The 27,734-nt window shown below is 39.5% G+C and overlaps 1 protein-coding gene across 5 annotated transcripts; it reads left to right on the plus strand.

Moving 5' to 3' along the window:
• The first annotated feature begins 529 nt into the window (after nt 1-529).
• Nucleotides 530-27,734, plus strand: baiap2l1a (BAR/IMD domain containing adaptor protein 2 like 1a). Of its 5 annotated transcripts, none has more exons than XM_062442027.1 (14): nt 530-759; nt 2,191-2,266; nt 2,465-2,551; nt 12,969-13,030; nt 14,206-14,277; nt 14,519-14,653; nt 17,757-17,909; nt 18,032-18,175; nt 18,713-18,836; nt 18,974-19,187; nt 21,858-21,917; nt 22,000-22,150; nt 25,216-25,259; nt 25,388-27,734. In XM_062442027.1, the coding sequence occupies exons 1-14, from the start codon at nt 709-711 to the stop codon at nt 25,458-25,460; spliced, it is 1,446 nt and encodes a 481-aa protein (XP_062298011.1). In that variant the 5' UTR covers nt 530-708; the 3' UTR covers nt 25,461-27,734. The 5 variants fall into 5 exon arrangements, with proteins under 5 accessions (XP_062298011.1, XP_062298012.1, XP_062298013.1 ...); XM_062442028.1 differs by having other exon boundaries at nt 25,219-25,259; XM_062442029.1 differs by having other exon boundaries at nt 22,003-22,150.

Here is a 27,734-nt window from a genome sequence, read left to right on the forward strand (position 1 = left end):
CAGTATATCTGTGCAGTTCTGAGGTACCTGTACTTGATTATCATGTTATGTTTGTTTTATGCAATTTTGTCTGTAGTTACATCACAGTTTAAAATTTCACACACACAACATATTATAAGTAATAACATCCTTTAACACTCACTGGCCACTTCATTAGGAACACCTGTACAATCTAATGTAATTAGATTTGGGTGAATTTTGAATTCAGGAATTTTACTTAAAACTAGTATTGCTATTTGTACTTTAAAAGCTCTGAATATATTTTTACACAACTGCATGGACTGTTTTTATAAGCCTACAGTGCCCTCTTTAGGCCAATCAGAGCACTTTATATCTTATGCGTCACCCCCCCCCCCCAAAAAAGAGGTTCATTCCTCCCATTCAGAACAGACGTGTAGTTTCACTAGCTGCCTCTCAACTTTTTATTTCGCCACACACGAGAACACCTCTAGTGACGTCACGGCGCCCTCCCTCGCCCTCCTCCGCCCTCAGCCCTAAACGCACCCGGGGAGACTGTCAGTGCCTTTAGTGCGTCCGCCGCCGGCTGCTGAGCGTCTCTCCGCACGCATGCACGCAGCGAGGCTGCAGACTGGGAGCAGGACCGGTTTTGGGATTTACCATTCCGATTGAACACCTGGATTACGAAACACCATTTCTATTTTGTAATTTTTTGTTTTGTTATTTTTCTCGAGAAATAAATCTGCCAACATGTCTCGCACTCCAGATACTGTGAGCAAGCTTACTGAAAGTACATACAAGGTGAGTGAGCAAGTATTGACAATGGATGGATTTAATAACTGGAAGCCAAAATTGGGAAATCCGTTTTTTTTATAGTTGGGTTGTAATTTGTTGCATTTTAACCCTGACTATAAATCACAGCAATAACCAATAAAAACTGTTATGAGAGTTATGTGCCTGTCTTTTATCAGGACTTGTCAGGCTTTATACGAGTTGTATCTCCTTTTATCACCTCTGAATTAAGGAAACAAAAAGCCCCAAACATCTGACTGAGCTTGTGAAACCTTTTTGTTTTGTGTTTGTTTACAAGAGAAACTATCCAGCACTTAATTATCACCCATAGAGTCCAACAACCTGTTATTTGAGGGACACACCCTGATGTCTAATTATCAGTAGATGCATAAATCACAGCTGACCATAGTGCAGGTAAATGTGATGAGACAGAAGAAAGTTTCACCTAACCCATCAATCAACCTGATGCATGTGATTTGATCAATAGTCATTTGATAATGAGTTGAATCTAGTTTGGTCTGTCTAGATTAATCTAATCAAGTTTACACTGCTGCCTCTCACCTGTGATAGCCAGGTGAGAGTGTGTCAGTGTGTGTGGTTGTTTAATCCTGTCTGTGTTTGAGAAATAAGTAGACAAAAGCTTAAAAAAACAGTTTAGATTATAGGTTAAGGGGCTATTTTATAGTTTGAGGTTGAGTTTAAGTTTAAATTAAAAGTAGAAATAGAGCTGGATTATTTTTTTGTGGTTTAGTAATACATGCTGTGTGTGCATGTATGTGTGTCTGAGAGAAAGAGAAAGAGCCAAACCTGTGTTTTTCAGTATGCCACAGTTTCAGCTGGGAGAGTGAGAAAAAAGAAAACAAGGAACCTGTTTCCCTTTTTTTTCCTCTCCTCAGCTCTGTTCTTCTTTCCTTCTAAAGTCATACCTGCCCCTTCATTGTTCTATTGAGGGCGTGCCAGGGGAATAGAGTCAGGGAGGTGAACAGCGCTTGATTGTTGAGGCATTTCAATAGAGAGCCAGAGAGAGAGAGAGTGAGAGCTGGGGGGGGGCTGGGGATGGGAGGGGAATGCGATGAGGTTCGTGCCACAAATAGCTGCCACTTTGTGTGGAACTTCGCTCTTTTGAGGGAGTTGTAGAGCATACGTGAAGGGTCAAGTTAAACATTGAAGGTTTTATTGTTCTCACATTGTGATATTTATAGAGCGACGGCACAAACACCTGCACTTGTTTTCATGTATTTCTATTCTCCGCCCACTCCTACAAAAATAGCTCTCATGACTTTTATTATACTCGACATGTCCCCTTCTTCAAGAGAAAAGTCATTAAAGATGTGTGTGAGTAAGTGAAATAGAAAGTGACTTGGAAAACTATCATTTGGGAAATGAGCAGCTGTGCTTGTTGCTTCATCCATAACCCCTAATCTCTGCTCTTTGTCCCAGAATGTGATGGATCAGTTCAACCCAGGCTTGAGGAACCTGGTCAACCTCGGGAAGAGCTATGAGAAGTCAGTCACAGGTAAACACCCCTGACCCTCGAACAGGACAGAATGAAGATACATGACACCAAATGATCAACAAGTCTTAATGTGAACTTTGAATTATCGCTCTTAAAAATGATACAGCTTTTGTTGCTCAAAACTCCTTTTACATGAATTTGACCAGAACATGTTTCCCAGCCAAAGACTTGATGATGTTTGTCTGTCTCCCCATGCAGCAATGACCCTGGCTGGAAAGGTCTATTTCGAAGCCGTCTCAAAGATAGGAGAGAACGCTACCCTGTCTCCAGTCTCCAGGGAGCTTGGTGAGTTTAATGCGAGCCCAGGTTAAATCTACTCACAATGAGCCATATCTCCTGGGAGTCTGCATTATATCCACACTCAAATGTCTCTGCTGAGAAAATAGAGCTTGAAAAGGATAATGATTCCTGACCTCCATTTCTATTGAAATTTATTTAAAGGAATAGTTTGAGATTTGGGGAAATACACAGAGGCTATTCACTTTCTTGGTGAGAGTGAGACAAGTTACAATTAGGGCTGAGCAATATACCGATATTATATCGATATTGTGATATGAGACTAGCTATTGTATTAGATTTTAGATAACATTATATCTTGATATGGCATAAGTGTTGCCTTTTCCTGCTTTTGAAAGGCTGCATTACTGTAAAGTGATGTAAGACTTTTCTAGCTTTTCTAATATTTGCCTTTATATCCATATTACTAATGATTATTTATCAAAATATTTATAGTGTAAATATTTTGTGAAAGCACCAATATTCATCCCTACAATAATGTTGCAAAATTAAAATCAAGGTATTTTGTCAAAAATATCATGATATTTGATTTTGTACATATCACCCAGCCCTAATTACAGGCGTATTTGCCTTTTCAGTGTACTGTAAGGCTTCAGCCAGCATCCTGGAAACAAGGAGAAAAAGCTGGCTTGGCTGGTTTAAAAAAAACAAAACAAAAAACAACACATTTTAAAAAGTGAGCTTTATAGGCGGTGGTTGATGGATTTTGTTACCTTTGGACAGAGCCAGGCTAACTGTTTTGAACTGTTTCCTGCTGGTATTAGCTACATGTTCACCATATGAACACAAGTATGTGGCATCCATTTTTTCAACTTGCTTGTTCTATTCCACGCCTGTGTGTAACTATCTCCCCAAATACAAGTTAATGATACAAATATGAGGAAACAACATTGAAGCCTTGTGGCAGAGCAGCTGCAGGCATTCATTATTTTCCACGGTGTACCTCTTGCTCTGATCGAAGTGCTTCCTCCACTCTATCTCCTCCGTCAGGCTGCTGTCAAGCTTGTGCAAGTTGTTTTTCATCCATCCTATGACTCATCTCCAATAATTTTATTAGTGCTAAAATTTGGAGCCGACCTACTTTCTACTTTGTCCGTGCTATTACAATTCATCAAGTGATTTTTGTATTCTGCTGCGTCACGCCATAATGTGGGGTGGGGGGCTTACGAATTAGCTTCCTGTGAGCTCAGGTTGATGTGACAAATTTGAGCAGGGCAGTTTAAATGGCAAGATAATCCTCTGTCACTTAGCTCTAAAGGAAAATTGTTACCATAGTGAATATTAAGACCATTTACATCATTCTGCTTTGCCTTTGAAAAATATAGCTGTGGATTTTTCTATTACTTCCCACTTCCCCTCCTATTACATGGCATTTGTAATATTTCAACTGATGAAATGTCAGACAAAGTGACACAGTTCACAGAGCTGTCACTGTGTGAAAGAGACAGGATTAGGTGTGTCTGCTATGTTAAGGTGTTAATAAAGGAATAAGGAAGTTTGCCAGTGTCTCAAAATGTATCTCAGTGTCTTAAAAAAATATGAACAATACCTTTCATAATGCTGAATGGAAAGCATTGCCAAAAAATCCAGACTCCCAGACATCACCTATCCCCTGCTAGTCAGATAGATTTTCTGTCTTTTCTAATGCATTTGTCTTATATGTGCCAGAGGATTAGATACATATAGTTTCACATTTGAGACTTAATAGACCAGTGTGTAGGATTTAGTGGCATCTGTTGAAACAGATGAGGCAGAAATTGAATATAATATTCACAAATATGTATTTCTTTCATGTTTTATTACATTTTCAATTATACCAGGACAAAAAGGGCTTACAACAATCTAAATTTTAAAACATAATACTTAACAGCTCAGCACAGACAATCAATGAAGAGGTTTCCACATTTCGAAGAAGTTGTTTGGATTGTACCTGACAAATCATGTGGTCCAGCAGGATATGCTCTATTATGAACCTATGCCAACCAGAGATCGTGGGAGCCTTACAGGAAATCTACTGACGTAATATGTTTTCCTTGCACAGAATGTTAGGACATAAAACAGTTTTCTATGATGTACATTAGTAATATGACCACTGGGAAGACCGAGGAGAAGTGACACTGGAACCCGTTCAAGACTAGACAGAGTTTACACTAGACCAGACAGCGAAGCCTCAATATCCAGCCAATTTGAGGAAGTATTATTATGAACCCAGTCCATCTAATATTGTAAGAGGGCACTTAACTAATATTTTTTTAAGTCTGGGAGATCCAGTTGAACCACCTCACTTGGGAGCTGTAAGTTGGACATTTTAATCAGAGGTCTTTGATCATGCCAAATGAAAGAGCCAAACCATCCATTTTTATAGTGAATAGAATGGCAATCATTCTCAGTGGATAAAGCAAACAAGAGACCAATGGTGCAACTCTGTTTTGCCAGGATATATGGAGGGAGATCAAACACTTCACAGGTCTTGCTTGATTATTTCAAATAATGGACTGAAATTGGCTTTGAACATCTGGTGAAACTCTGGAGTGATAGATATTGCCAAATACACAAATCTTGTGGGGGACCACCTGAAAGGAAAGGGATTAGGAGAACTGGGCACCTGAAGCCAACAACCTGCATATAGGCATAGCTTCAGATTTGGAAAAATGTATTTTATACACAGAGAAGGCACTAAATTGGGTGATATTTTGTTTCCACTGGTGAACTGGCGCAGCAATATTAGGCAGAAATAATAGCATAGCGTCAGCATATAAAGCACATTTATGAGATTTCTGGCCAACAACCAGCTCAGATATCGCACTGAATTGCCTCAGCTAATGGCTCAATCACCAATGCAATTAACCATCCAAAGCCTCCCTATTGCCCAAACACCCCCTTCTTGCTAGCAGTGAATTGCGAGTGATGAGGAGCTACATGAGAATAGTGTCTTAAAAGTTTCATAAAATACAATCAGGGTTGCAAAAACGGCCACAATAGAGTTGCAAGCTTGCACAGGTAGAGGTGTTATTAAAGCAATTGCGTATTTTTGGCGTGGCCTATGTGTGTGGTGGTGCCCGATGTGATATCATTTCATGGGGCCCAAAATCCCTGGTGGCACCCCTGGTTATGACTGCTGTCAGTGGTTGTAAAAAACGCCACCCATTTCATGAAATTGCTGCCTAGATCAAATTGCTTCAGGGTAAAAAACATACAAGTCCATTAAACACTGTCAAAGGCTTTTCCTCCATCCAAGGAGAGTAGAAGACCATTTTTTGCTCTCCATTGACATATCTGAATCACATTCAGTTATGTTCGGATGTTACTACCAGAATTATGGCCCTAAATAAACCCTGTTTGATCTTCTTTAATTATGCAAGGAATGAGTGGTTGTCTAAAAAGGGATCTGTTAACAGTTGTCTGAATTCTGTATAAAATTCACTAGTAAACCCATCAAGGCCTGGAGCATTCCCATTATGAAATGACCTAATGCCGTCTTGCACCTCATGTTTAGAAGTTGGAGCCTTAAGGTGTGACTTCTTATCAGTGGCTAAATTAAGAAGATTTAGCTTGGAAAACAAAATCTATTATTGTTTATGCATCTCTGCTTTGCTGAGATTGATACAATTTACTGTAAAAATCATGGAAGGTGTCATTAATATCATCTGGGTTGGTGGTACATGTTTTGGAGGGGACCACAGATTTCAGCATGGTTTGAGGAGTGATAAGTCTGTTCTGTCTATTCAGGTCCTTTAATGATAATACAAAGCATGCTTATTACACACTCTGACACCGCTTTTGATACTCAGACAGTAAAGGAAAAATGTACAAAAATCTTTTGGTTGTAAATTAGTTATAGTTTTACATTAAAATAGCAGAATATTTAGGGAAAAGTATGATAACAAGATAAGACAGAACTGGCCATTGACATTTTATAAAAAGAAAAAATATGTTTCACTGTCATACTATATGACCCCAATCAGAAAAAGCCATCCCAACATCTAAAAAAGCTTTGGGTAAAAGGGCACATGCAGTGTTGGAATCCCAGCGTCTCAGTTGTTCCTTGACTGCCTGAAATAGATGACAACGAGACGGTGTGAATTCTCTCACAAACTGCAGCGAGCATAGTAGCAAACACACTGAACAAACAGACAGACAGAGAAGACTGTCTTCCCACCACTGACCCTCCTCATCCCCTGTTCTTCCATCTGCCTCACTAAAGCCACTGTCTGTCTTCTGTGGTCAAGGAGGCTCAAGCTGTATGGAAATGACTTCCTCAAGTGAATTTCTAATCTTTCTTTCCCTGACTGAAAGAACAATACACAATCAAGGCATAAAAGTCATAGAGTTCAGCATAATTACCTCTCAACTGCATGCTTTCAAGAGTGGGAGACAAAATACATTGTACAATACATGACTTTCTCTCTACTGCAGACACCTGTAAGAATTTTTTTCTCTACAAAGTGATAGATTGTTTTCTTTTCCCCCCCTCTGTGAATGGCGTGGTGTAAAAAAAGCATTTGCGTCATAGTGGTTGGCAGGTATTTGCAGAAAGTTACCTGAGGCTTTTACTTCATGCCGCGCTGCTCCTTGTCTACATGACTACAGTTTGTCCACATTTTCTGTTTCAGACTGACGTTTTAATGGAGGTGAAAGTATTCTGGCAATCTGGTAAACATGTGTAGTCAAATGTCAAAGCTGCCTGAGAAAAACTAAAAAAAAAAGTACAATGAAAGGCTGAAGCTGGTGACAGTGGTCATCTTTTGTTTGAACTCTTTTCTCTTACCATGACTTTAGGAATGGGTAAAACTGCTATTTCATCTACTGCTTATTTGGAGAAGCTCTGATAAAAGGCAGTCTTTCAATAACCCCTAGAATACATTTTACTTTATGACGTGCTTCAAATCACTACATTGTCTGGCTCTTCCATTTATAATTATGTAATGGACCAATTTGAAGCAATTACACCACATTTGAATTTGCAATACTTACAAATGTTAAAAATTAAAAATGAAGCCTTTTGGTGACAGAGAGCAAAAATGATGTGAGGACTATACAAATGTATATACCGTAAATCTTGCTCTTACAAATTATATGTTGAATAAGCAATACATTTAATCTTGTTTAATTCTGTACACTTACAGGTTTTGCAGCTAGTGTGGTCTAGTGTTACCAGTAGCTCATAGTGGCTTAAAGTAACATAAGAAAGACCGACGTTATGACATTTCTCCTTCTTGTGTTAATGTTACACTAACATTTTAACTAGAAGATCATTTCTGTTTTTCCTGCTTGTGGTCCCATTCCTCAGTTAGGTCACTTTATGTTGATGTCTTGAATGCAGCTATAATCAGTATTTTTCATTATAACAATGTATCAAATGACTGTGTGTAATGTGAGAGGGGTCGATCATGGTGATAAACCTACAAAGAATCAGCTTCGCAGAGCTTTATAGCCAGTTTCAGCTCATTGTTTAGCTGTACAGTCTGCAACTGTACTGTTTTAGTTCACTCTCAACACTCTCATGGTGTAGTTTTCAGCCCCAGTAGACAGTGTCAGAGAAAAAGCTCTAAAACCCCAATGTATACTTGTAAGCAATGTATGCTTAGCAAACAGATACAGTTAGCGATTAGCTGGTGCATTTAGCAGCTAATGAGCCAGATATTTCGCTCAGGAGTTGGTGGAGAACAAAATCAGAGTTAAAAAAGAGTGAAACTTGGATTTACATTCATTTCGAGTCACAAAAGTCCAAATGAATGACAGTGGTGCTCCCTAACTGCTGGATGTGTCAATATAGTTAGCAACTTTAAGGCTACTAGATATACTTGTGAAGTCACACATGATTATAGCTTGACATCAGTAAATATAGCTTTTTGTTGCCAATCTATAATACAGTGCCATAGCTGTGTACATCACATAACACTGTATATTTAAAAGTCATAGTTTTCAGTGAGTGTATAATTAGAAACTTCCTGTACATGAGTGCATGACTGGACTCCACAGGGAGTTGCCATTCCACTCTGAAAAGCAGCAGGTATTGAGGGACTGAAAATGTTACTGGAGAAAGAATAGCATGATCCCCACCCCTTCCACCCTTTCTTTGCGCTGTTTGTCAAGCCTCAGTCGAAATTGTTTTAAGAAATATTGAGGTACACTGTCAGCATGAGAAAAATGGTAATGTCAGCCAGAGTGATTTTTTCCCACCCAGAAAATGCAGATTGAGAACGGAGAGAGAGTGCTGAGTGTTTCCCGCAGATAGCTTCTGTAACAGGTTTCGGTTTTTGAGAGGGGGTTGATGTCGTGGTTAATAAGAGTTTGTGGCATTTCAAACATCTGGCTTAGAGTTATTTCATGAGGCTGTTTTACTCTCTAGACACGACTCGCAGTATCGTCTCTATCATCAGGCGTGCGTGATAGGCAATTTATCATTCATTACAAACACAACATCACCAGGAGCATCTGGTGTCAAAACACAAAAGTCAATGAAAATGCACCTCCTTTCATTTTTCTCCCTGTGTCATACTTAGTCTGAGAACACCTGGAGCAGACTCATCTGTCCAAGCTAGAAAAAAGAGAAAAAACAACAGCTATCTGAAGCAAAACTTAGGAATCAATATTTCCTTGTAAAGAACTGTATGGTGGGCTCCTTAGGCCAATTATGTTTGAACCTATTGTTCATTCAGTTATGACTCTTATTTCGTCACATTTCGCAGCTCTCTTAATGACCCCAAACCTCAAACATACTCATTCTGCATCCACCATTAAGCTAAAGCCAACTCCAGTACACTGGGAATTTCCTCCAAAGGGCCTCTAAAAAAGACCAGAGACTCACTTACCGCTCAATAAACTGTGAGGCTGGAGCACCTAAAACCTTGTCACACTTCAGTCCTCCCACAAAGATATCCCATGATTCTTTTTGACCTCTCCTATGCTGACTCAGCATCTCAAGTCATTTATTGGCTGTAATAGATTTCAACCAGTATTTAGTGAAAATCGCAGTGTTATAAAAACTTTAGACGTACTTGTTCTTTATTTTCTCAAAATGTATGAAAGACACATGCAGTTTTAAGCTTATTTGAGGTTTGCTTTCTGTGTGTAGTATGAGATAAATAGAGATTTGTTGGTGATGCTCGAGGCTGCAGTTACTTTTATGTGTTCCAGCAATAAATGATGTTTTGTTCTGTCTGTGATGGCAGGTCATCATTCTGTGTTAAAGAAGCTGCCATAGGTATTGATCTGCGGCACACGCAGTAAACGTGCTGAATGACAGTAAATGTCTAGCCCACTAAACAATAATAAATTAATACAAACCAAAAAGGTTGCTTTGTGATCATCATTAGTGTGATAAACCCATGATCAATACTCAAGGCGGACATATTTGATCGGTAATAATGACTGCAAAGTGCTCCAAGCTCTTTGGGCAGCAACTCCCACACTCAAGGATTTTAGTATTTGTGTGTGAATTGAGTTTACAGTTGTGTTAAAAATGTGTATCACCCAAATGTCAGCTTTTTTAGGAACCAATCAATGCAGCTTTTAGGTCATCCAATGGTTGTTGACAAGACATTGTCATCAGCCGATTGTCCAGTTGTCATGAATTGAAGTTGCTCTACTTCTTTTTTTTCCTGAGCACAACTTTCCTGTAAATGTTGGCCTAAAATGTTCAAAGTTCATTCTTGACCTTAAGAAAACAATTTCACCTCCAGGTCCATTTATTAGCTGTTCTAGAGGTTTGTCGGTTGTGATAAGTTGTTAAAACAATAAGCTCTGCAAAGGCACAGAAAGGTCTAGAAGTTGTAGGACTCAGTTTGGTTCAACTAGATGAAAATCATCAACATTGGCGTTGTGAATTTTCCCCTCAGACAACAGGATTTTCTTCTACCCCACAATGGATGACAGAGTTTCAAAGATCTGAACTGTCTTGGTGCTCTGCTAAGAGGAACGCTGACTGTATGGGGAGTTTAACCACTCACTGGTCCATGTGTTTCACAATTGATCAGAGTGACATCACCATGATTACTAGAAGGGAGTAGCTTCTCTATGGCAACATTCAAACCAAACGTCTCTCCCCACCTTCACTGGAATGTGTATAATTAAGATCCTGACTCACATAGGAGGTGGTCATACTCTATAACACACACCGCAAGCCTGCGTGGACAAGCCCAGTGATGCATCTCAATGAAAAGTTCTTATAAGACTGTGAGAATAGATTACGTTTGCACTCTGCAAATAAAGGTAGGATCGTAGAACAAGAAAACTTTAAGTCCATGTATCCAAAATAAACATAAGACATAAGAAAAAAAATTAAAAATTAAATTACAATACAATACAAGGAAGGTTAGGTTAGATAAAGTGGTAAAATAGAGAGGAAGTGGTCCGGTTTTCCCCTGCCAACGCCATCTCGTATTGCAGTTTCCTTATCACACACCAAATAGGCCTTGGCTGTGTTGGCACAGGGTATATCCAGCTCATAAATCATGTCACCTATTGAGAATGTGGAAGGCGTTCCTCTGCGTCCTATCAACAGTCCTGTAAAACACGCATTTGATAGAGGGAGCACAAAGATTGCATGCAAATCACTCATCTTTAATATTATCAACTCAGTTATTACAAAAAGGAAATATTTTTTTAATTGCATTTTTGACACTTTTCAACATTGTTGTGAAGGCACAGTTAGAGTATGAATAGTTTTATCTTGACATCTGCCAGGCTTGAAACTCAGACTAGCAAGCATCATGTGTTGGATTAAAAGGTCAAAGTTCATTTTTTTAGTCATGAGCAACAGTATCTGAATCAGAATGAACATATGGTAAACTTAAGGTGAGCCGGGTGGGTGTCGGATGAGCAAGCCTAGGAGAGAATAAGCAAAGTATTTATAATAATGAATCATAAGTCATATCGGTGAATCATGAACGGTGTGATTTTCCACAAGGATCTTTTATCAATTCTGTACTGGCCTGCGTAAAAATTGTGAATATGGTGTTGTGTATTTAAAACTGTTTAGGTGAGATTAGATTATCTCAGTACTTAAAATCCTCAACAGAGAACAAATTGCTGGCAACAGACAGAGATTGGAGATAAGATAAACAAAGGAACGTTACCCTGTGATGTTGTTCTTCTTTTAAGTTGATGAACTTGAATAGCAGTTGTCACCACTCACTTGTTTTTCATAGTTTGTCATTCACTTTATTGAGAAAGAATCTGTTTTACTTTACGCCCTATTTCCATGGAGATAAACCCTGCAAGCACCTCTGATTTCTTGTCCGTCTCTCTTTACCCTGATTCACCCTCTCAGGGTGTTCATGTGACAGATTCATGCCCCATATCGTCTTTAGGCAGGGCTTTCACACCTTGTTAACCCCAAAGGTGAAACCTGCAGGTGTACAACGGCCCCTTTGAACCCCACTCCCGCCCTTTCTCAGCCTCCCCCCTCTTCCACTCCCGTGCCGTCTGTTGTTGGGGCTGTACAAACAGCCCCCGGCCGAGCGCCGCCCCTCCCTGTCGAAGCACAAAGGCAGCATTTACCAGTACGTTCTGGTGACCTTCTGAGGGCAATGTTGTTGTAGCTGGACCTGCTGCCTGTTGGATCACAGAAGTGCAGCTCTGTATCAGCAGGTCATTACATTTGTTTACTCTGAGTGTATGGGTGCAGGGAGGAATGTCAGGTGTTAGGTCAAATGCGTAGAGTGTGTGCTCGTTTTCACATTTAATTTAATCGTGGTGCTGATTGCTGACATGGGCAACTTTTACAGATGTTCTGACGCCAACGTTGTCTTTGCTTTCATCTTAAGGTGTTGAAATTCAGGCTAGTTTTTTTTCTTTTCCCTCATTATCCTAGACTCTCAACGTCCAGATATGATGTCCTGTACAGTTTTCACAGGTTTTACTAGAACACTGTGTCCTATAGTAAACCTTGAGTCTAGATTTCGCCCCATTGTGATAGAGGTTGCTCTATAAACTGCTAAGCTACGATTGTCCACTTGTGTTTACAGTATTGACTCACTGCTATTGTCTCATGTCATATGCTGCTCTATCTGTGGTGAAGCCTGCGTATGAATGTAGATTGTTCTGTATCTGACCACACAATACTAGAACGTTTCATACAGATTACTTATTGACAGCTGTTCAAATATTGAGAAGAGATAAGTCATCTGAAAAATACGTGCTTTAAAGATGTATGCAGGACTTGGTGAAAAACACATCTTATTGTTGTTGGTGATATTTCACAAAGTATTATTATTATATTTGAAATCCTCTTCAATCTACATCTTTTAATTCACTGTTTTTTTGGTTTGTTTTTTGCTTTTTGTCATGTACCTCCTTTAAAAACTCCTCTTGACCTGGTCAGGATACAAAACCACAAAACCAGTTTCTCTTTCTTTGTAACGACTTCTCTGAAATACTAAAAGTCTTTCCGTCTTTCTAGGTGTGGTTCTGATGGAGATAGCAGATGCCCACAGGAAGGTCTACAATGAACTGGACGAAAACGTGAGTAGTCGTAAAAGATACAGCCGGTGATTTTCTATGTTGTTCTTACTGTCAACAAATCCAATGAATTGATCCCACCAACAAGTATTTCCTGTGTAGCCAAAGCTAAATATAGCCTAGGTAACCACATCATTGCACTGGGTGACATGTTTGCATAAATCCCAAATAAGCGAACGATTAGTTGATTAATCGATTGATTGATTGATTGTGAATATTTTCTGGTTTCTGTAGTTTTCTAGTTATTAGAATTTATTTCACAAACGAAAGTCTGTTTTTGTGAACTATTTTTAAAATTTCACATTTTCAGAAGGACTGAATGGACTGAGTGCCACCAACAGCGTAGGGATGTTGAAAATATTGAAAAATGTACTAAGACATTGTTGGTTTTGGTTTTTTCATAATGGATCTGAAGGATAAAAAGTTACAAAGCCTCTGCTGCGTTGCAATTATGTGCGTAGACAGGTCACCTTTTTTTAGCCTCTATGAGTGACCAGGTGTCATTCCTAGAAGTAGAAGAAGTGGCCCAGCGGCACTCAACTTATCTTCACAATAGACAAAGATTTGCCCTATGTTACAGCCTCCTCTCTTGACACGTAACCTTGATAACCCTTTAAGGGCATTCCTGTTCATTTTAAAGAGTTTCAAAATTGTTGTAGCAAAAGGTCAAAGAGAGTTTGACAGGAATGGAGAAGCCACAGAATCATTCCTGACCCTGTCGCCTCAGGTGGTGGTGGCGGGTGGTGTCTCTACAAATACCTGTGAGCAAGAGACATATTGAAGCGTCAACAGTTTAAATATTGCAGCATCTTAAACGCCACATGTAGTCTGACATGAGAAAAATGTTGTAAGCAAGCAAAAATGCAAATAACATTATATGTGCATGACAAGCTTTCTCTCATTTCTCTGAGTTACCTTTTGACAGCCCTGGACTGACTGTAATTTATTTGTGAAAGGGAAAAAGTTGTAAATGTTTAACCTTTACACGCTGATAAGCCATAGCTGGTGGGTGGAATCTCCTCCTCTCAAAAGTCCATTATCATGCATTCCACCAGGTCACTCCACTCTTATCGTAACGCAGCCATCAAGCCATGTGACTGAACTGTACACTGTGCTTAGAACAAAATGATGTATGTTGCAACCAATGTGATGTGTTTTTTTTATCTCTCTCTCTGCAGTTCAAGAGATTCCACAAAGATGTTATTAATGAGCTGGAGAAAAAGACAGAGATGGATGTTAAATACATGAATGTAAGTGTCACAACATACCTTTCTATCAATCAGTGCGAATATCCATCAACCCAATGAAACCCAGGCAAAGCTTAGATTTAATGAAGTAAGATTAGCTCAAGAGAGTTCATTTCAAACAAATACGTTATTTCAGCTTCTCTGCATCTGTGGAACGCTCCTATGATGACAACTGCAATCTGTTTATCTCATCAGTTCCTCCCTTCATTTGTCTTTTACCTCTCCTGTCAAATCTCTCCTGTAGGCCACCTTCAAGCGTTATCAGTCAGAGCATAAGGTGAAGCAGGACTGCCTGGAGCGCTCTCAGACAGACCTGAAGAAGCTCAGGAGGAAAAGCCAGGGGAAGCACTCATCCAAATATGAGATCAAAGAGAACGAGGTGAGACTGAAACCAGACCAGACCGAACTTTTGCTAGTGGTGTTCATGTAAGATGAAGACGCGTCCTGGTTTTGCTTTACAGCTGTGTTTTGATATTAAAGGCATGACAGAATTGATGACATCATTTGAGATGCGTGTTCAGACACCTTAATACACAAAAAAGAAAACAGCTTAAGTGTCCTCAGATGTTAACACTCAGCACAAGTGATGAAATGCCAGAATGAAAACTCCTTTGTAAATAGAACAAGGAACTAAAACCATCAGAGTTGCCACCACACCTACTGCTGTTTAACAGGGCTTATGCCTCTGCTGACTGCATTCAGCTTCAGACAGAAAATTGTGTTTTCACTGAGGGCGCACACACCCAAATTGCACAAACGTATGTCTCAGTGCTTATAAATTTGCAGACACACACACACACACAAAGTCAGGTGATGAAGACAGACTTAGATTTTGAGTGTATAGTCATATTATTGCCAAAGGAGTACAGTATGGAAGGTGCATGTGTTTGTTTCTTTTCTCGAGCACACCATACTTTAATCACAAAACACTTTTTCTACATCTTGCCTTTATCAAGATGGAACTGAGGTTATTATTGTTTTTCTCATACTGTATACAGTCCACTGATCACACGACTACATGACTTCACTTAACATCAGTCAGCATAGTGTCTCGTCTATAGTTCAATAACCAATAATGCATAGATGTATGATAAATAACTTTATTTTGGTTATAGGACTTGGTGAAGGGTGGCATTGCACAGTGTTTTCACTTGTAGGTTATTCCTGGGTCCTTGTTCTACCAATAAGTTCCTTACTTTGGGTGAACCAGTTATCATCATATCCTTCAGTCATGTGTCCGATAAATCACCATAAATAAGAAGTGTATAATAACAACCATCATCTTTATTGATTTATAACATGTTTTATGATATTTAGTCCCCCTAGTTACAGGAATTTACCACACTTATTTAATAGAAACCGAAACAGCCATGTATATAAAACATAAAATATTACCACCAACCAAATATTCAGGTTATATAAACTTTAGCAAATTCAGTCCTCATACAACTATCTCAGTTGTAAAGTCTCATGACTAATCAGTGGACTGTATGTAGTGCCGAAAACATTTGAAGCATAGTGTATGTGTGTTTTTGATGGAATTGTAATGAAGCAACACTGGTTTTCACCTCTCTGTGTGTATGCTCTTAAAGTTGGAAAGTACTGTGTCTGTGGTTGTTTTTTAAAGGAATCAAATGCAACAGGTTTGTGAACATGAAAGTTGAACATATTAAAGGTCACACTTTTGACTCTCAAACCTCAAACTGCTACATGCCTGCATGACTAATGGTATTGTCATGCAGACATGTAGCAGACTTGTTTTGAGTGGATGCTCCTGGTATTACATGTGTTATTTGATCTTTGTGCATTCTTAAATGATACAATGCACGTTTAAAAAAAAATCCCTTTTAAACGGTCGGCGTTGTGTTGTTACTCGTCAGTGTTGACATCGCCTTGCTTGAGCAGGTTTTGTTGCACTGCTCCAAGTGTGTGCATCCAAATCAGTGTGTGTTTTCGGGTGTTTCTGTCCTGCTGTCCACCAGCAACAAGCGGTCCACCTCTGAGCAACACCTCATATGGTGAGCATGAGAAGGGATTTGTGCCTGTGTGTGTGTGTGTGTGTGTGTGTGTGTGTGTGTGTGTGTGTGTGTGTGTGTGTGTGTGTGTGTGTGTGTGTGTGTGTGTGTGTGTGTGTGTGTGTGTGTGTGTGTGTGTGTGTGTGTGTGTGTGTGTGTGTGTGTGTGCCTGAGTAATAAATCCTGTCTGTCTCTTGTTTTAATTTATTTATCGACTGTTTTCATGGCCTCACTTTGATGATGGATGGTGAGAGAGCCCGGCTACTTTCAAGAGGATTATTAAACAAAGCCTTTAATTGAAAAGTCAAGAAGTGGTTCTAAAAGGGCTGTTGGTGTTTAGACACTTGATTTCCATCTCTCTCCTTTTCTTGGCACGCTGTTTCTTTTTTCTATGCTGCTTAAATTGGTCTCATGTTTATCTTTGTACCTTAATGGCACCTTCTAAAAGGCATCCGTACAATAAGTCTCCTTATCTGGGTGGAGCTTAATAGCCTGTGCCTGGCTCTTTAGGTGAGCTGAGAGCGGGGCCCCTCCTCCTCACCAGTTTTTATTATCTGATATAAATGGCACCAGGAATCTACAAGGGAGGTGAGACTAACTGCCCCAGCTTTCTAATAATCATGATGGGTAGGGCTTTGAGAAAGCTGTGTGTCTGCTCTCCAACCTCTCACTGAGACTCTGGCGAATGTTTGCTGGGAAAATGGGAAATGAAGAGCCTTGATTCAACGTCTGACAGGCTATCATGGGGAGAGAGAGAGAGAGAGAGAGAGAGAGAGAGAGAGAGAGAGAGAGAGAGAGAGAGAGAGAGAGAGAGAGAGAGAGAGAGAGAGAGAGAGAGAGAGAGAGAGAGAGAAAATGAGACAGTAGAGCAGAGCTCTTTAGAGAAAGGCTGCTTTACCATCACCATGACAACCTGAGAAAAATGGAGAGAGAAAAGGGGGAAGTTTGGTGTAAAATAAAGGTTGAGAAGTCATTTTAGAGCTTGATTTTTTTCAGGTCCAGTGGCCCTCTGACAGGTTGGATCATTCTCAGTCTCTCTGTGGGGAAGGTGTGTCTTTCAGCACACTAATTTGCTTTCAAACTGAGCTAAGTGCGCTCAAGAACAGCAGGAGACGCGAATGAACTTATTACTAAACTATCGACTTTCATTACAAAGCTCATTATTGCCTCAATTAGTGAATCTGACCTGAGCATGGGAATATTATTTTGCAGCAACCGAGTTACTGAGACACTTGAGAGCTTGCTTTACACTCAGGTCAGTACTAAGTCTGCACAAATCCTCCTAATTGATACCCTGTAGATTAATTCTATCTGTACGCCTACATTAATTTTCAGTGCACTTTTTGGTCACCTCTGGAAAATCCTCCAATCCTCCAATTTTGTTGCTCATTAGAAACTTGACACATTTTGAATCCCCTATCCACTCTTTCTGAACTCCTTGTTGACTTCCCTTGACTCTGTCCACAGTACATGGAGACCATCTCATCGCGCCAGATGGACATGCAGAAGTTTATTGCCGACGGCTGCAGAGAGGCACTGCTGGAAGAAAAGCGGCGCTTCTGTTTCCTGGCAGACAAACACTGCATGTTCTCCTATCAAATTAGCAACTTCCATGAGAAGGTAAGACGAGGCGGAGGAGTATTCCCTGCATAGTCAGACTAACACAGTAGATTTTTAACCATGATCTACTCTCTTTCTTTCTTTCTTTCTTCTTACTTTCTTTCGTTCTCTGGTGTTTCCAGGCCAAAGACATGCTGTCCGTGAAGCTCCCCAGCTGGCAGGAAAAATGCAGTGACATCACCAAGGTGCCGGACACGGTGGAAACCATGATAGATGGGCTTGCCACCACTCCAGAGCAATCGCCACTTGTTCAACGCTACAACAGGGTGAGCATTCATGCATGAATTCATTGTGTTAAACCAAACACCAACGCTTGTGTCAATATGACATGTGTGCTTTGTGTCACCTGTTACTTTGTGTTGCTTTTCATCACACACTTTCATATTTCACTTTAAGATGCTGTAGATAAAATCATGGCCAGATAGTACACAAGTAGTGCAAATCATGTAGAAAGTATGGCCCTGGAGTTGCGAATGTATCTGATGTATCAGACGGAGGCTGTTGTGTGTAAACTGACTATCATTAGCTGGTTATCAGCCACGGGAAACCCTGCATGTGCATGTGTTGTTATTGCCTAATTTTAAAGTCCACTGAATGTTTTGGCCATGGCTGTTTACAATTGCGTTGGCGGGTAGTGATAAGCTTCAACTACATTAAAGATTGTTGAAACATCATGACATTGATATAGACTTAACCTCGTTCATGCACATGAGGTCATTCAACTAAAATGCTTGTTGTGGTCAGAATAGTTCCAACTCATATTTTGTCACATCTTTTAATCATATACTCTGTCATCTCCTCAGAACAACGTGGAGTCAGCAGTGCCCCCTCCAGCACCGCCACTAAAGGCTCAGATCAGTCCACTAGCCAACATGTTCAACCCAGATCCCAGATCTTCACTCACCTCCTCTTCAGACCACAACTCTGGTACGGCTACCACAAATGGGATATCAAATGTATTTCCCAATTCCCTTAAATAGATTACCTTTAATCCTAACCTTTGACCGATCACTGACAGTATCACATCTCTAATTTCTGTGTTTGTGACCCTTCGCTGCCTCCAGACCAGGGCAGTCTCGGGGACGACAGCCTGTCCAGATCGACATCCATGTCGTCCGGTCTCAACGTGGGCAGGAAGTCGCGGGTTAGGACCATCTTCCCCCACACGGCGGGCAACAACGACACACTCCTCAGCTTTGACGACGGCGACATCATCGCCCTGCTCATACAAGAGGAGAAAGATGGCTGGCTTTATGGAGAGCTGGAGAAGACACGGCAGTAAGTTTTTACTTTGTGCATATTAATCCCTTTTTTATATGATGTGTTGATGGCTTAAACCACCTTAGCTCAGTTAACCTAACCTGCATTAAATTAGCGTTATCTCTATAAGGATAGGGAGAAAAAGCATGAATGAAAATATTGTTTATTGTGGATTTTTGTTAGTTTTTGCATTTTATTCCCTTTTACAATGAATCATACTTAACCCATCTTTTTTATTTTATTTAAGTCTGGTGACTGCATATTTTCCATATTGTCTACAAATCTCATGGAAAGAATAAGACCAAAAACAGTAATATCTGTGTATCCAAACCATGATAAAGCTTTTTGCTTTTTGCCATAGGGGTTCATTGCTGTCCAAAATCTATTAAAAACACATCAGTGAGTCACAATATTGCACTTGGGGACACACGTTCTGGGAACTGCAGCTTATTTTGGCTCAATTCTATGTATGCCATCCTTCGCACACACTTCGAGCATTGCAACAAAACCTACTCAAGCAAAATAATGTTGACACTGACCATTAAAACCTTAATTTAAATGTGATTTTTGAAATGCTAAAGATTAGGTTTAATGAAACCACAGTGCTGTTCGGTCACTTAACATGCATAATCTGCTGCTGAAAATGGTCCCCATACAATTTAATGCAGTTTGCATAATGTGTGCATTAAACTACAGTGCCCATTTGTTTTAGGAAATTGGCTTTGGTTGGAAAGTACTGAGAGATGGACTAATGCATTAAAAATGTTGGTCTTTTCATGTGATTTGTTGACATTAATGAAAGAATATAAAAGGATTCAAGTGATATATGTGTTTTCAAATGAATCACAGTTTTCTTATTGAAATAGAAAGTTTTATAGTGCAGTCCCTCCCCTCATATACTAGATTTAAATATGATCTAAATACAACCTTTGGCACACCCACAAAAGGGAATGTACTTTCATTCAAACACCGCTGACACACTGGCGTCTTGCACATGCCTCAGGTGGCAGTACGAGTTTCAGCTTTGTGTCTGTTAATATTTTGTTGTGCTAATCCATCATGCCTAGAAACACAGAGCACGTCAGGTATGTTTGACATGACGTTCGTAAAGCTCCATCTCTCTCTCTCTCGCCTAACGAAAACACCACACACACACACACACACACACACACACACACACACACACACACACATATACATGCAGTAACTCCAGGTGCACACACACACACAAGAGAATGTGATCTTCTATAAGTGGCGCAATGATGAAAAATGCTTGATTTTTCTTCCCCCTTCACACATAATGAGTGAGTGAAATAAATGTCAGCGAGGACTTTCAAAAAAGCAATTAAGGTAAAATTACACCCTCATAGAGCAGCTTTGACTGCATGTCACCTCCAGACTGCATAGAGGGAAAAATGTTCTCATGTGGTAAAGCAAATTATTGCCTGCTTAATATTCTCTTATATAAACACAACATTGCACCTGTTAGCCTTGTGTGTCTTGTTTGCACAAATGATTCGAGCATGTTTTTTTTCACAAGTCGTGTTAGTATATGTAACTGCAGTGGATCAAATCTGTGAAGTAGCCTCTGGATTGCATCTGTGATCACAATCGTCTTCAACGCCTCTCTGGATCAATTAGGACTCCTAATGTAGGCGAAAGGATTACAGAATGTTTCACAGAGCTTGTGTCACTTTTTTTTTTCATCCCCACTTTGAAACAAATTAACGAGAGCCTTATCTGCTCCCCGTGCGTGTGTGTGTGTCATTAAGAGCCCTTTGAATTGGAGTGGTTTTAATGCAGTCGGTGGCGGTTTGTCAAGACGAGGACATGTTGGGAATAAATCACAGTACTTTCTGTTTCTTAGCAACAAATCCATTGCATTGGCCATCTTTTTCTCCAGACGTGACTTGGAGACAACTTCTGAATCTTACTGAGTAAAACCTGCTGTCTGTGATGTATTTTCTATCTGCTGTGTGCATCACGATCTGATGTGTTGTCTACAGCAGTGATTATCGACCAAATAACAGATTTGCTTGCGGTCTGGAGGAGAGAGCTTGTATGCAAGCAGAATGTCACTCCTGCTCTTACCATTTTATATATTCATATATTATTGAATGAAGTCCAGCATCCACACATAATTCAGATTCATCATGGCAACAGAATTGATTTTTGGACATATTATTATGTTATTATGTGACTTACACAGGCTGAAAAACTTACATTTTAAACAGAGTTTATGGGTTTTTTTTCTTTAGGTAACTACAATATCCTTGATCACAATTTCCTTGATTAATTGCTTGAACTGTTCAATCTATGAAGTGCCAAAATGGAAGAAAATAGTGAAAATGTCCACTGTCAACCATCATGGGAGGCAGAGAAATGCAGCAAATCCTCAGCTGGAAACAAGAATATTTGGCTTTTTTATTATTTGAAAAATGAGGACGATGAATTGATTCTCAAAATGCAGACGAATTTTCTGCAAATTAATTGCTCTAATCTTTTTTTGTTGAATGTTTTATGGGTTAATCTTCTATTTAGTGTTTTGTATATCTCATACTGAATCTTAGGAAGAGTAATTATAACAACTAATAACGATCCAATCAATCACTAAACACTTAGCACAACTGGTCATATAAGTTTTATGATATTTCTGATAATGTGCTATATTTGTCTCTCTTATATTAGGCGGGGCTGGTTTCCGTCATCTTACTGCAGACCTTATACTGAGTCTGTGATATCAAATAGGTAAGAAAACACGACAACACGAGTCAATGATTTGTTTTATAGCTGATGTTGGATGGCTGAACCTTTATGTCACTTGTCTTAGCAGCAATTTGAGCACCCCCGTGCGTAGTCTGAGCGTGGTCAGTCTGCCAGAGCAGGATGAGGAGGGGCCGGTGTTGCTGCCGCCACCAGACTACAGCGACGTGCTCCCCTCCAGGCCAGCGGTCATCTCAACACCCACGTCACAGAAAACGGTCAGTACCAGGACATAACCTGGTGAAGGTCTGATGTATTCATTAAATCTACACAAAGTTTTATTTTCTCCAATTTGAAAGACAAACCCATTTTACTGGCCTAAATTTTAAGATCGGGCAAGTTATAAAATAACCTTTTGATGACAACTGTGTCCATTTAGCCTATCACAGAAAGAAAAGTGGGATAGTAAAGCAGAGACAATATCCTTAATAGCAACATTAGATCTTTTGCCTCCTCTGTGGTTTGCTTTGACATAAAACATCATTGACTGGTGGGAATGGTACAATATGAGCATGATGTAATTGATGTATGCTCTGAATTTCCCATTTACAAAAGAACCCTTAAAGAAAATGGTACATCCAAAAAGTGCTTTAGGGAAAACGCAGGTCAAAGCAGACACAGACGATCTACTGATGGAACAGACAAATCTGTTATATGGGTGCAAGATTATGGATTTGATGCTGTAACATACTAACATGCTGTAATTGTAACTTTATTTTTAAGCAGCTTTTCTCTGCAACAAGAAGACATGAGATGCTTTTGTGTTTGTGGTTGTGGCTAAAATAAGCTTTTCTGTAGATGTGGTGAACATTGTTTATTCCTCTATTCGTCTCTTGTTAATTTGTTACTTTTGAAAGAAAGTAACAAATTAATTGAACGGATGAATTTGCATTTGTTTTGTGAGTATGGTGCTATTTATATTTATAACTAGTATGATCAAAACTTAGTAATTCCATTTCATTTTAAAACCATGACAGTCGACATACATACAAACCATTGAAGTAGTTTAAAGTGACACTATGTAACTTTTTGCTAAACTGTAGCCACTGTGGAAACAAGTGCCATTTAAAGTACCATTTCTTCTCTCAAACTGTACAAATGTTACTTCTAAAGTTTGTTTATTGTATTATTAAGTTTAAGCTAAAGGAGTAGGGTAGAAAAGTTTGGTTATATCAGGCAACAGCTTTGTTTGATGGTCTGACAACTGTTCACTGGGTCTTCACAATATTTCCTGATAGGATATCTTTATTGCTTTAGCTGATATATCATACAGTAAACGCCCACACCACAAAATGCCACCTCACAAATTCAGTCTGACTCACGTCTTATCAACCTCTCCTTGCTGCATAGTCATCGCCTCCTCAAACCAGAGCCAGAAACACACCTCAACTCCTGAATCCAGTTCAAGGAAGTATATTTATCCAGTCAGTTATTTCCGTGAAGAATATGTTAGTTATACAGATGTTTTATTCACAGTTATGGTGACTGATACACACTTAAGGAAACATGTGACACAGGCAGACCAGAGAACTGTTGGCTCAAAGATTTAAAAGACATGTGAAAAATGCTCCCAGCCAGGTTTTGCATCTGTTCAGGAATGAAGAGAGGGTTACAGATGGAGGCATAAAAGGATAAGAGGGTACAGACACGGTTTCAGATCGTGGTGTGTCAGCTGATACAGAATGAACTACTAGCTCTCCAGCCAGCAGACAAGCCCAGGCACTTCTTTCTCCCTCATCATCACCTTCTTCACTCCTCTGTCTGTACTCAGTGTCCTTATGTATCTGCTGCCTCAGGGCTTTACCAGGAAATAAACATCTATTAGAGATACAGTAGGAACCTCAATGCTTTCCACATATTCTTTTTCTCATATCTTATCATTTTTGGAGAATTTCTCCCATCATGAACAAAAACTTTCATAACACCACATGCAGTACATGAAGTCATTTTTTCACCCTTGATGGCAGAACAGGCTGACTGTGCTCTTTAGGTTTGTTATTGTGACTGTAAAGGTGGACTTTGTCACCGTGTATGTGGGGACTTTTTTCCCCCTGAGTTTAGCCTCTCAGGCAGCAATCAATTTTCACCTCCCTAGCTCTAAAATTAACTTTGTCTCCTGGGTGACACAGATTTAGAGATTGAGGTTTCCTGGTTGCAGTGGCAAATGTTAACTGGATTGGCTCAAGTACTGTAGTCATGTGACTTGCTGCCAACACTGTAATCAACTGTATGTAACCATTTATAAAACCACATGATGTGAGTGTTTATAGTTTTGCAGGTTTATAATGTTTTGAAGAGATTTTTCAAAATAGGTTTTAAGACTAATAGTTTATGGTGGTATAAAAAATGTGTATATTACAAAGATTCTGAAATATTTTGCTATAAATATATGCACGACCAAAGAGGAGGTGTTTCCTGAAAGGCAGAGTTCAGGGTAAAAAGTCTCCAAATCTTAACTGTGGCTGCATGCTCTGTGACATCTGGATGTTGCCTGCTCTCTAATGGGAGAGTAGGGGAAAGCATGTTTTTACAATAATTAATGAACACATTAAAAGTAGTCTATAAGTTTTGCAAAAAAGTTCAATTATAAACATTCATTTGCATTTGCATTTAGGAATAATGTTGCAAGTTACCTTTTCTATCTTGTCACTGCACACTGAATAAATAAATGATAACATTTTGAGATATGTGCTCTGATCTGATCGAAAATTAAAACATCATACATACAACTACAAATTCAAAGGTAGATGAGAGTTCCTATGATGTATTTATTGGCTTCTATAAACTGTCATGTCAGCTTTACACTATTTTTAAGCAAATATGTGCTTTAGTACCCTTCAGGCAGGTATTCATGTTCCTCTACTTTTATCGTCCCCATGCTCACTTGGCTCTGTGGAGGCGATAAGATTATCATCGTCCTCAGGTGAGAGAAAAAGAGGAGTGTGTCTCTCGCCAGCCTTTCTAGATTATCTAGATTCCAGACTTAGTGAGGTCTGAGGTTGTAGTATAAGTATGTGTCAAAGCTCCACTGCACCGATCAAGGAGGAGGAGGAGGAGGAGGAGGAGGAGCGGGGTGGGGGGGAAACCGTTGATGAGAAATCTAATCAAACCAGTCAGACAACATTGACTTTTATCACAGCTGGAAGAAGGGTGTGGGTTTGTGGTGACTGTTGTGGTGTGTTGCTGGGTAGCTGGTGTGTGTGTGTTTAATATTGTGTGGTATTTCTCTGTTTGTCTGTTTCTCTGGATCTTGAAGGGTCTTTCTGTCTCTGTTTTCTCACAGCAGGTTTCTTTAGTCAATGGGAACGCAAAGGCTCCTTTTCTAGGGTGAGTGACCTAACACAACTAACAAAAGAACTCACAGATTTCCACCCATGTTGGTGACTAATTAAAGACTTGATTGATATTCATCGTTTGGTGGATTTGAAATGACTTCAACCGTTTTCTCCCTGCAGAGGAGGGAATCCATTTGCCACGGTCAAGCTGAGACCAACTGTCACGAATGACAGATCAGCACCAAAAGTCTAACACGGAGCAGGAGGATTTTCACCGCTGTCATGCCTTTTTGGGGGAATCATGCAACGTGGGACCCCTGCAACAAACCAAATATCACCCTAACCCGACATCTCATTAGCCTGCATCCTAGTCTGTCTCAGTACCAGTCTGCTCTACTGAAGGGATCCATTGTTTCTTGGTATAAATGTCTTTTACTGTGCCAGTGTTTGTTTTACATTAGATACAACAGGGAAACATTACATAATATAAACATAAAGGAGCAGGAATTTTGATAAGCCTTGTAGTACAGAGGAAATATTTGGAGTATCAGTCTGTGTCTGTGCTAATAATTATTATAAGTAATAAATCACCCCAAAATTAAAACTGAGACTGTCTGATCACCACCACGTCCCTTCACTGAAGTTAATAAGACTTCCAAATTCTCTCTGTTAAAGCACACAAGTAAAATTGCTCTAAGAAGCATGTACAACATAATGCAAGTGATTTGTATCATGTAATGATGTAATGATACAAAAGCTGCAAGGAACCTCACGACTTTAGCGCCATGTTAGCGGCTCTGGGATGCTATATGCAGGGACCCTGGTGCTTTGAACAAAATGCTAACACTGGCATGCTAACATGCTCAGAATGGGGATGCTAGCAGGTATAATGTTTACCATCCTCACCATCTTAGTTTAGCATTTTAGCATGCCGTTTGCTAATTGGCCCAAAACACAAAGTGCAGATAAGGCTGATGGGAATTAGTTTTGCACATAAACTAAAGTAATGGAAAATTTTGACCTAGTAGTGGTGCTATATTGGAAGTTATTACAGTTCATCCTGAGGTGAATATGACTTTGCACCAAATTTCTTGGCAATCCATCCAATAGTAAACAGTCAAAATATTTTCACTCAAAGCCAAGATGTGAACCTCCTGGTGGTGGTAGAGGAGAAGTTAGGAGATCGCCAGAGTTTCCCTGGGAAACATGAATGCCTGTCTAGTAGATGAAGAAATATTTCACAGGATAAGTGAAAAGTTTGACCTGCTTGTGGTGCTAGATGAAAAGTTAGATCCTCAAAGTCGTTATTAGGTATCCTCTGGGGACCATGATTATCTGTAGCAAATTTCATGGCAATCCATCAGATAGTTGTAGAGATATTTCAGTCGGCAACAGACAAGCACTGCCTTCCTAAGAGCCATGCTGCTAGCATTGCTAAAGATCTGTTTGCATGTATCACATTAAAAGGTGTAAACTGCCTTTAGCAGCCTAAAAATCTGTCTTATTAACTTCACTAGTTTGGGAGAAGGCTGATACAGAGCTATTGGGGCTACAGTAACTGCATGTCTAATGGAACTGACATGGAAATTAGGGGGGAAAAAACCCTGAATCATCATTTTGAGATGCAACGTCCCTTCAAGATGAGATGATAATGCTCAGACTGTTTCATGAGGTCTGTTCTGAGCTTGTTTGTGCTGCAGTCACTGCAGTGATAAATGCATAATGAAGAATTTCAAATGTAAATGATGCTGACCTGATGCTGAAGAAACAGACCAGTGGCCAGGCTGTCTTCCTGACTTGCCAAAAAAACAAACATTATTTCTATTTTTATTAATTATTTTTGTCTTTCTTTTCTTTAAAAAAAAAAAAAAGAGACATTGTGATATACAGAGGTTGTGAGAATGAAGGGAGAGTGACGTGTTGGGGAAAAGGGTTTGTCATTTGAGTGACAGCAAAACAGTATGTCACTGTTTAAAATGAGAAGGCTATTTATATACAGTAAGTTTATATAAGATATTTGAATAAAATACACATGTCCCTTCAAATACAATTGCCTCTGATGTGCTCAATCAGAGCCGTGGATCCCACACTGGTTTTGATTTGACTGCTGGTATGTGATTTAAATGGGTAAAATGACCTTTTGATGAAAGGGAATTTTTTTCACTCCTCATGGTCTCACTGTTTTTTAGTGTACAATGCACAATTTATGCACCATGAAAATGTACCTTCTTGGCTGACATTTTCATTGTATGTGAATATGTTGGGTCACAGTAATATACAAAGTATTAAACATTTTGTGAGGGAATGGACTTTTTTTGCCATGTATTTGCTTTGCAGATTGTACGCTGTATGATGACGAAGTGATCAATGAAACAGTTTATTGATCCCCATAAACCCACTGATGTGTGTACATGAACTCATCATACCGGCATTGTTATTCCCACATGCTTCCTTCGGTGAGCACCTTGCCACTGTGTTAACCATGTAGTCTTTTTTTTTCTCAATAAAACCGGATAAAGTCTGCATA

Source organism: Scomber scombrus, chromosome 21 (genome assembly GCF_963691925.1).
Source record: "Scomber scombrus chromosome 21, fScoSco1.1, whole genome shotgun sequence".
NCBI lineage: Eukaryota > Metazoa > Chordata > Actinopteri > Scombriformes > Scombridae > Scomber > Scomber scombrus.